The 9,905-nt window shown below is 37.3% G+C and overlaps 2 protein-coding genes across 8 annotated transcripts; both read right to left on the bottom strand.

Annotated features, from left to right (window-relative positions):
- Positions 1–239: 239 nt before the first annotated feature.
- Positions 240–2,606, bottom strand: LOC18108872 (uncharacterized). 5 transcript variants are annotated; one of them, XM_006387076.3, is made up of 6 exons: positions 2,331–2,606; positions 1,741–1,905; positions 1,511–1,645; positions 1,173–1,280; positions 955–1,059; positions 240–640 (listed from the first exon to the last, which is right to left on the bottom strand). In XM_006387076.3, exons 2-6 carry the CDS (start codon positions 1,885–1,887, stop codon positions 476–478), a joined length of 660 nt encoding a protein of 219 aa, XP_006387138.3. In that variant the 5' UTR covers positions 1,888–1,905; positions 2,331–2,606; the 3' UTR covers positions 240–475. The 5 variants fall into 5 exon arrangements, with proteins under 5 accessions (XP_006387138.3, XP_024437891.2, XP_006387137.3 ...); XM_024582123.2 differs by having other exon boundaries at positions 2,561–2,585; XM_006387075.3 differs by having other exon boundaries at positions 2,193–2,582.
- A 1,998-nt stretch (positions 2,607–4,604) lies between these two features.
- LOC7496406 (RNA-binding KH domain-containing protein RCF3) lies at positions 4,605–9,805 on the bottom strand. 3 transcript variants are annotated; one of them, XM_024582787.2, is made up of 8 exons: positions 8,765–9,799; positions 7,493–7,963; positions 6,957–7,205; positions 6,158–6,400; positions 5,461–5,543; positions 5,236–5,344; positions 5,017–5,143; positions 4,605–4,902 (listed from the first exon to the last, which is right to left on the bottom strand). In XM_024582787.2, the coding sequence occupies exons 1-8, from the start codon at positions 9,512–9,514 to the stop codon at positions 4,883–4,885; spliced, it is 2,052 nt and encodes a 683-aa protein (XP_024438555.2). In that variant the 5' UTR covers positions 9,515–9,799; the 3' UTR covers positions 4,605–4,882. The 3 variants fall into 3 exon arrangements, with proteins under 3 accessions (XP_024438555.2, XP_024438556.1, XP_024438557.1); XM_024582788.2 differs by lacking the exons at positions 4,605–4,902; positions 5,017–5,143; positions 5,236–5,344; ... (1 more) ...; positions 6,158–6,400; positions 6,957–7,205 and adding an exon at positions 8,036–8,087 and having other exon boundaries at positions 7,822–7,963; positions 8,765–9,805; XM_024582789.2 differs by lacking the exons at positions 4,605–4,902; positions 5,017–5,143; positions 5,236–5,344; ... (2 more) ...; positions 6,957–7,205; positions 7,493–7,963 and adding an exon at positions 8,036–8,117 and having other exon boundaries at positions 8,765–9,805.
- Positions 9,806–9,905: the final 100 nt, after the last annotated feature.

Here is a 9,905-nt window from a genome sequence, read left to right as displayed (position 1 = left end):
TTGATGTTATATGTAACAATAAAAAGAATGTGTTTATCAATCTATTAATAAGATTAACTTTTCTTGAGCATGTTCTCATATTTTTCGTCTTAATTTTAAGAAACCAATTAAGAAAACTGTAATAAAGGGGATAAATTAATTAATTGATTAATAAAATACAGGGCCTGAATGTTAGTTTATTTTTTTTTTGTTTTTTGCTTTTAAATGTAATTAAGTAATTTTATTATACTGGAAAAAGATTAAAAAAAAACCGACTTATCCAAATTAATTTGTGCATGTCAAAAGGAGCAACAATCAAAATTCATCCCACAATAACTTCTGTAAGGATTGATTATTGAAGAAGTATATGGGACATCGCAGGATTCAAGATGTGCTGGATTGAAGCTTGAAGCATCAAGCTCGTCACAAGAATTCTACAATAACCCTCGATAGCATTGTCTAAACGTTCATCAAGAATTTGATGATGAAGTAATATTTATTTACCCCGAATCTTGACCTGAAGTGTCCATTTAACCTTTCCCTCTGGCAACGGAATAGACTTTGGGAAGCGTAGTGGCACCTCAAACTCTCCAAGAGCAGTCAAAGGTGATGGAAGATGCACGTTGTCAGGTTCAATCTGCACATTGAATTGCCTTGTCACCTGAGATGTACAGAAACATGTTAGCACACATCCCACCAGTCAGGCAAAAACTATCGTTTTAGCATACCAATTATGCTGCACCTAACTACAAATTACGGAATTATAGTATGTATAAAACAGAACCTATATCATAGATCGCAGTGTCTAAAAGAGAATTGCCAAACTGGGTTTTATAGATGGTTTTGTTAAGATATGTTGCCAGAACTTGCTCATGCAACAATATCCACCTACGTTATTTTCATGGATAGAGACAAAACATCTTACTTTACAGCATTCTGAAGAGAAACTGAAATTAAAAATGAAGACTGATATACCTCTCTTAAAATATCATCCTTTGTCACTGGTGAAAGAATTTCTATTGGGTCATCTTTTGATTCACGGGCACGGAATTTTGCAGTATTGATCCCTACCCTAAAAGCCTACAATCATGAAAGACCGTTCAGATACCTCGTATTACCGGTAAGAGTAAGCCAACTTGTTATTTAAAATGTTTCATATTCTCAATACACTTTTCAAAAGATAAACTACTAACCAGCCGGGCTTTTACTAAGCGTTTTGCTGCTGTTTCGTATTCTTTCATCTTATCTTCCATTGTCTCTTTAACTACTTTCACCTCCTCTTCTTCCTCGGGTTGGTAAATCTGATCCACAACACATCACAAACTTAACACCAATCACTTGACATTTCTCAAACAAAACCAAAGGGACGGGTGGATGCCAAACTTTAATTGGCAACTTTACAGCATAATGCAGATAAAAAATTCATGCTGAACAAAAATCAAGATTGAAGACCAGCTACTTTCACCACATAAAAAAACACTAACAAACACATGGAAGTAGATAAAATAAATGTAAGAAATTTGAGCAAAACCTTGCGTTGCTCCCTGATAAGATGCGCAAACTTTTCGATGTTAGGGACAGCAAGTAATTTGGGCATCAGATGGTTGCGAAAATGCCCTGGCGCAACCTTAACTGTCTGACCAGCTTTCCCAAGCTTCTCTATGCTCTGCAAGTGCAAATCAAAATCCAGCATCAACATCAATATCTGAACCGACACATAACCTGATAAAAAAACCCAAAAATGAAATATTTCCTACTTACTGTTGTAAGAATAACTTCTAACTTCTTATATCTAACGCCTTGACATGCATATAACAATGGATGTATAGCACCATCAGAGCTCTTCAAGCTGGTTTCTTTAGCAATAATTCGCCGTAGAGCATTTCTGCTGTGCTGAATACAAGCCATAATCACCACAAAGAGTCCCTGTTTCAAAACAAACCAAAATTCAGTCGCTGCAAATACCAACAAAACAAAATCTTAAATAAGCAAAGAAAAATGCAACAAAAAGGTAAGTGCTTTAAAACCCAGAACCCAAAAATAAGAGCACAAGAATCAAGAAATTTCATTTCTTGCTAAAAGATTATGAAAAATGAAAGTAACTCAAGATTTGTTAGCATAACTAAATCAAACACTAAATCAACAGCAATCCCACAATAGCCAGAGCATAAAACTCAAAATCTAGAAAGAAAAACAATGCCTAAATTACTTACAGTAAGTAATTTAATTTTTATTCATATCTCTTTAATCACACACGTTTTTATATCCGCCCTGCTCTTAGCTCGGCGACACTTAGCATAGATCACATTGCCCCTCACTAAAGGTGAAAGGTAGGAGTACGGATTACACACCTGCAACCAATTCCCTGCAAGACGGCTAAGACTGACCTCAAAAAAGAAAGCGTCGGCAATGAATGGTCCTAGCCTTGCAAGACTCGCTTTGGACTACCTCACCCCAAGCACTTTTTTTTTGTTTTTATCCCTTTAATCAATCACGGGACACTAACCAAATGACAAGCTTAATGGGATATAAATACTTCTAGAACTAGATTATCCTGAGCAACACTTTTAGAAAAACTGACCAGAGAAAGTGGATTTCTTCTTGGAAGGAGTTTGTTGCTAGGGTTTCACAAGAGCCTAGTGTATGGGGTTTCAAGCCTTGAGCAATCTTTACAAGAGCATGTTGTTTAAGGCTTTAAGCGTTCGAAACTTCAAGGCCCAACGTATTTGTGTTCAAGCTTTATAACCCTCATCTTTCACTAACCTGGCCCAATACGTAAAAGGCTGAATCGCAGCCCATGAAATGTAGTCGAGCCCTAACTTTCAAGGTTTGTTTGCTTTATTTAGGGGCTGAAGTCACTTCCACTTGTACTCCTCAACTTGGAAGTGACAGCTGAGGACTTTTGTTAATTTTATTTTTTTGTTCGTTCCCTTTTTTTCACATTTTTCTACTTTTTTTTTTTATTTATTTGCTTATTACTATGGGTGTTATTAAATTCGGTGTTATTTACGTTTCAACTCAATATCTTATCACTAATCCAAGCTAGATTTTTTATTAATATTATTATATGTGTTTTTTTAAATGTTTTTGCTTGAAAATATATTAATATATATATTTTTTATTTTTAATATTAACACATTAAAACAATAATAAAATATTAAAAAAATATTAATTCAAATATTTTTCAAAAATAAAATTTAAACTTTTTAAAAACTAAAATTTCATTGTATTACACGTCTTTATATTAAATCAACTTAAAAGTTAACCCGATCAAAACTTAAGTGAAAACTTACTAAAACAATATTATTTTAATTTTTTTTTATATAAAAAAAATCAGTTTTTATTGAGAAATCACATATAAAGGTAATTTATTGATCATTATATTGCAAATAACATGTCAATGATAGCCCAATATCAACTCACTTATAAAATTAATTTTTGAATTTTTTTTATTTATTTTCACCATTTTCATAATTATATATATTGTTTACATATTTTTACCCAATACAAATGTTTTTATTGTATATGTTTAACAAACATATAAGAAAATAATGTATTGTTAAAATTGCTAATTCATTCATAACAATGATGGGAAGTAGGGCTGAGCATTTCCGGTTCGGTCCGGTTTTGAACCAAAATAAATAACCAAACCGAATTATTTTTTTTCAATTTTTTGAACCGAACCGAACCAAAAACCGGCTCAAACCGATTAATTTCGGTTCGGTTTTTTTCCCTTCCAAACCGGTTCAAACCCAATGATCCTCTCTACTTCTCCTGCAACCTCATACAGCAGATCCCAAGTTCCTAGAGGTGAAGACCCATTCGGGCTTCCACGGCTAGATCCTTGTCTACAAGTGCACCTGTATCCAACTGCACATAGCGTTGATTGAGACGATCCAGACAAAACCCAACCTTGCAAATCAGGCAAAAAACCCAAGACTCGAACATTAGCTCTAGAAAACATAATCACAGAAACCAGAGCAGGTTGTCCTACTTTAAAAAGAAACATAAAGGAAGCAATACCTTAGTCTTTTCGGTGCTGCAAGGGAGGTCGTTTCTCTTGAAATCATTTTCAAAGGTGGAGTGAGCCATTTGGTGAGTTAACTCAGCCAAGTAATCTTTTTCGTCACTCTCTGTCTTAGTAGAGCCAACAACGACCAACTTGTTTTGCTTTGATTTTTCACCAGCCAGAGAGTGAAGGGAGAGAGATGTAGAGAAGAGAGGTGAGGGGAGGGGGAGGCGGCCCACCAGTCAGAAAGTAAAGTGAGAGTGAAATGAGAGAGATACAGAGAAGGGAGGGGAGGGGAGGCGGCAGGGGAGAGGGGGGGGCAGCTGATGACTTAATGTTATTCTAGGGTTAGAAAGCATGGTATTTATACTTGCTTTTTTTTTTAAGTGATGGCTGGTTGAACCGGTTCGGTTCGGTTCAATCGGTTTCAAATTTTAGAAACCAAAACCGAACCGAACCGGAATTTTTTTATGATTTTTTAATCGGTTAATTCGGTTTTTTTTTTCGGTTCGGTTTTTTCAATTTTTTTTTTCAGTTTTTTCGGTTTAATCGGGTTATCGGTTTTTTTGCTCACCCCTAATGGGAAGTTAGAAATCTTAAGCCCAAGTTATGGCAATTGATGCAAAGAAGAAATACATTAAGAAACGAAACAACAACAGAACAACTGCAATTCATACAGGAAAATTTGAAGCATTGCAGAGTTCCCATAGTTACATTTACAGATGAATTCTTGCTCTCGAGATTTATGATTTCAAACAGCAACCGAACGAAAAATACATGCAAAAAAGGGGACTCAATGCTCCTTATTCTCCAGGGATGTATACCTGGGGCATCAGGAACCCTTCCCGTTTGAAGCCAGCTCCAACTTCAAGTTCGTCGGCTTCAGTGATTAGCCTAAGGTCCATCTTCTTGTGCTGAATTGAAGCACAATGATCCAGTTTTTCATTTGAGTTTACAAGAGTGCTCATTTTTCTGAACGCCCAAATGCGCAGACACATAAACAAAAGCAAAGATACAGAAGGACTTACTGCTTAAAATAAAGCCTTGAAGCAAGCTCTGAGCTCTCTCTGCCTGCTCTGGTGTTCCAGATATTTTTATAATCTTTTCTTTCACATCCGGTCTATCTTCAACAAGGGTTACATTGGCTCCAGATAACTGTACCCATTATGTCGAGGTCAAGTAGAAAAACTTCACACTTAAAATAAATAAAAAAGATCTTCAGAAACTTGCTGCAAGAGTAGGCTCACCTCACTAATCTGTGCAAGCTTGTTTTTTGATTTTGTAATGAGCTTGGGGACCGCAGGCTCTGGTATGACAACTTCAAGTGTACTCCTAGTGACAAGTGTTACAGGGATTCTAACGAGAAAATAAGATGAATGTTACAAAGTAGAAATCAGACGTTGCTCTTGAGATATTGCCTATCAAGAAAGAACACATGGCCTAACATGGTAAAGTAAAGCTGAATTGACTACCTATTCATCGTAGTAACAGGCAATTCTTCACGACGTTCACTTTCATTCTGCTTCACTGCTTCAACACTAGATCCTCTAGCATCCTACAAAACAAAGGGTTTCTCACCTTTAGAAATCTCAAATAAAAAGAGCTAGAACTAAAAATGTTTTTAACTCAATCACTCTACTCCTTTATTATTCTGGTTGTTGCTTTAGGCAGGACACTCGCCATAAATCTAATGATAGATCGAGAAGAGGGATTTCACAGTCCTTTTTTATTATTATTGTGTCCTATACTCAAACTTTTCTATGACTTTTATTCATTTCTTAATCCTCTATGCTGATCTTTTTGAAAGGGCAATAGCTTCCTCAGGCAATTGATAGAATATAGAGATGCATCCAGCAAAACAGGGTTAAAAGTCCTTTAAAAAACAAACATAAGGCTAGCAGGAACTGCGGAAGGAAGCTGTCTGCTACAAGGTTTATAAGGGCACTCCACATAGGCAGCAAACAGGCAGAAATAGTTCATATTTACCTTCAGCAGAGAAGTTAAGGGGGGGAATCGTTCATCTCAACTTCATCTGATCCTTATTTAAGAAGCCATATTCATTAAACATTTTCAAAGAGTGGACCAAGGTTAAGTTCGGTTAGCTGTTTATCCAATTTCCTTGATAACAAAGATAACGAGTACTCGAATAGAAATGCGATAAAAAAGAACCTTTGATGGCTGTGGTGTTGCAGCAGACTGTACATTCTGGTAGCTAGCAGGAGGATCACCACCAATGGGCCCTTCACGAGCTGGAGTTGGGCTTGGAGAAGCTGCCTGCATTCCTCCAGCAAGGCCTGGTGCAGACAGAGGTGGTGGCAGGTCCTTTTCAAAGACATCCTTGTATATGTAACTCCGAAGTCTTGATGTCACTTCAACAAGAGCATCACGAGCTGCCCTTATTTCCCCTTCAATCTGTAGAGAAAGTCAAAATCACTCAGAAATTATAGAAGTCTGATTCGCAAGGCTCTCATTTGATCTCATGGGAACCCAGATGCCAGAGCTTCATTTATCTTTCAATACACACACGTATGGCAGGTACCCCGCAACTGTTCACTTCCAACTCTGCAGGCATATTAATAACAGTCGACTAGAAAATCCATTCATGAAAAGAAGCATATCAACATGGAGGGTGCCCTCACAACTGTTCATTTCCAACCCTGCAGGCATTAATATCAATCAACTAGAAAAATCCATTCATGAGGAAACTGCCCTGCACTTGTGCCCCAGACAAGATAATCTGGGACTCTGGTACAGCATTTTCTCCATGAAAAACTACCCCTTAGTTTACCAGAAACTTATTTTAACAGCAGAGTCATCCAATTGTCTCAAGTGACATTACATATCAAGGATCATACAAGTCTTTGTTTCAGTTGTGCTTGTTCATTATGTGGTCTTAAGTGGCATTTAACATCAAGCATATATAAGTCTTTGTTTCAATGGTGTTTATTCATTATGTTGCGTGACAAACCTGTACAATCTCATCTATCCCCGATAGATATGATGGAAGCTTTTCCTTTGGCAAGATCTCTATTGTTGCACCAGTTAACCTTTCTATCTCAGATAATGAGGCATCTCTTCCCTCTAAACACCCAATCTCACTAGACCGGACAAGTAACCTAGTTGTTGTTATGTGGTCATTATCTGGAACAAGATCAACAATGCGAGTTTGAATGTGTAACAAAGCTTCTTGAGCAGGAAACAGCTCATCATCAGGACCCTAAGCATAGATGTAAACCAATAGATATGTTAGGTTAGAACCTTTCACAGAGGAGGTGGGCAATGTTGCAGAGCTCGGGAAGAAAATGAAAATCTACCTAAATATAATAGGATATAAAACTCAAATTTGAAGAGGAATAAATACACAACTGATAAACCAGGAAGCAATGTCGTAAAGTGTAACTGGAAGGAATAAATCATCACTTAAAATGACAAGCATAGCTTTATAGGCAGAATAGACTCTTCTGCACCCCTGATACTAAATAGAAACAAGGAGATGGAGAGTACCTCCTCGGAGAAAATGGTGATTATCTGTTCATCAGAACCAGAGACAGGATCAGCGACCTTAACATCCACACCAATTTCATTTTGAAGCAAGTCCACTATGCCATCAGACTCTCCTACAACTCTATTAAGTTTGTCAATTGGGCAAAGGATTCGAAACACAAGGTCCTCAACATAAAAGGGCTGTGCACTGTCAGCAATGGGATCAGCCCCAGCATCAGCAGCAAAACCAGATGCTCGTGAGGAATAGTTATTGTTTCTGTAGTTGGAACCAGGTACTCGTGAGCCAAAAGAGGGTGGTCCATCCATCGAGGAACGACGTGTATTCATGTGAGGAGCATAATCATCATCAAAAAGCCGTTCTGGTGAGTGAACTCGTCCATGAAAATGACTGCGGTCACGATGCTGACTCTCTCTCAATCTTGATGAAATAATCGCAACGGCATTTTTCACAGCACTGACATCACCAACAACCTGCCAGGAAAGTACAAAGCATGAGGCACTGAACATGGTAATTCAAAAAGAAACAATTTATCCTGGCTTTACATTTGCTTCAAGAGAGGAAAAATCACTTGTAGCTTCATGCATTTCCAAAACCCTCCATTGGAAAAAAATCTCAAATTAGTACCTTCATGACATAACATCAAATTATGCATTTTACAACAAACTCAATCATATCAAGGGCCAGCAGAGGAACGAATATCCAGAGTGTGCAGTCAAAACTTTAACTGCCATATGGAAATAATTCACGTCCTGAAAATCTTATTAAAAGTAATTCAACAATCTGGTTCTCTAATCAAGAATTAAAGACACCAAACACATCAGAAAGCACAACCAGCCACAATTCAATGAAATTGAACAATTGACAGCTCTAACTCATCAGCTTCCAATCATTGATCTCTTTTCCAGTTTCAAATGGATCAAATCAAATATCTAAATAGCAATGCAGTAATAATTTCTTAAAAATCCTATAAATTTCATAACGTCACAATCATCTTACAATCAATCAAAGAAAACCCCAGATATTCTCAGTCCTCGATAATAAGCCAAAACTCAAGTATAATGTTTCATAACTCCCAAACATTGCATTAAATCCATTGCATTTAAAATTGCACAAGTCATTTACAAATCAATCCACTAACTCCCCTGATACGGTCAGTTTCAGTTTCACCAAAATCAAGTTCCATCCAACATTTTGTTCAATAAAAAGGTCCTGGCAGCAGTAATATTCAGTCACAAGTACAGCACAAGAGATGAATTGGGGAAACATAAAACCTGAACAATCTCCTCAGACATGGAAACACATCTTGGCAAAGTATGATCTCTAGGCAAAATCCTAATCTGGGTCTTTGTTTCCATCCTCATTTGCTCAATAATCTTCCCCCCTTTTCCTAACAAACAACCCACGTGCATTCTAGAAACAACCAACCTGGTAGCCACTCTATTTCCTCCTCTCCCCACATACTCATCCTCTTCCAACCCACCAACACCACTACTCACCACCCCATACTGCAAATCATTCTCAAGAATCCTATCATGTATCAAGAAGAGCGCCTCTTGCGCTGGCGAAAAGGAAGGCATTCTCCCTTCTGGGTCTCTCCTACGCGTATCCGAAATCTCAATAATTCTCTCCTCGTCACCAGGAATCAACTCATGAACATTAATCCACGCCCCTGTGTGTTGCCTAATTGACTTTATTATACTCCCCGACTTCCCAATTACTCCTCCTGCTTTCATATCATGACATAAAATTCTGTAACTTGTTGTCACCATTAATGACGATGATTGGTCTTGTTGCTGCTGCTGTTGCTGTGGTTGCTGCTGCTGTTGGGTTCTTGAAAACCTGTTGTTGTTGTTGTTGAACATGTTGTTGCCTCCTTGTCCACGGTGACGGTAATAATTGTTGTTGTTGTTATTGTTGTATCTGGGTTTGGTCGTCCTAGTCATGTTGTTGTTGTTGAGGTTGTCATTGTCATAATCTTGATGGTCATAGTAGTAGTTTCTCTTGGATCTAGATCTGTCCATTTTCTTGAAAACCCCCCAACAAAATGCAAAGGTTTATACACTAAAGATCCGCCTGTTCCTCTCTTTCTCTGATCCTTAGATTTGTCAAATGTTCAGGGTTTGATTCTTTCTTGCAATTCTCTTGATGGGATTTGAGTCTTTGCTTTTCTTCGCTTTCCTGCTGCTTGATTGTCTCTATGAGTCTTGGAAAACCCTAGTAGAGGGAAGAGGAGAGAAGGTGGGGAATCCAGAAAAGAGAAAAGGGAGACACTAAAGAGATTGAGACTGTCAGAGCCCTGCTTTAGTGATAAGTTAGCTTAAGCAAATTAAAAATTAACCCCTTATAAAATTAGATTTATTGTTATTTATTGTTATTGTTATTATTATTACTTTTTTTTTTTATAATTAGGGT

This window comes from Populus trichocarpa, chromosome 12 (genome assembly GCF_000002775.5).
Source record: "Populus trichocarpa isolate Nisqually-1 chromosome 12, P.trichocarpa_v4.1, whole genome shotgun sequence".
Lineage (NCBI taxonomy): Eukaryota > Viridiplantae > Streptophyta > Magnoliopsida > Malpighiales > Salicaceae > Populus > Populus trichocarpa.
Note: the sequence above shows the minus strand (reverse complement) of the source record. Positions and strands in the feature narration are given on the sequence as shown.

Bases quoted from the DNA above. Each gene is read 5' to 3' on its own strand.
- LOC7496406 (XM_024582787.2), bottom strand. From the start codon at position 9,514: ATGGACAGATCTAGATCCAAGAGAAACTACTACTATGACCATCAAGAT. The intron at 7,964-8,764 runs GTTTTATGTTTC...CTTTCCTGGCAG, and splicing joins TGTCTGAGGAGATTGTTCAG to GTTGTTGGTGATGTCAGTGC. The intron at 7,206-7,492 runs GTACTCTCCATC...ATCTATGCTTAG, and splicing joins TCACCATTTTCTCCGAGGAG to GGTCCTGATGATGAGCTGTT.
- LOC18108872 (XM_006387076.3), bottom strand. From the start codon at position 1,887: ATGGCTTGTATTCAGCACAGCAGAAATGCTCTACGGCGAATTATTGCT. The intron at 1,646-1,740 runs GTAAGTAGGAAA...TTGCACTTGCAG, and splicing joins TAGAAGTTATTCTTACAACA to AGCATAGAGAAGCTTGGGAA. The intron at 1,281-1,510 runs GTTTTGCTCAAA...GTTGTGGATCAG, and splicing joins TTATCAGGGAGCAACGCAAG to ATTTACCAACCCGAGGAAGA.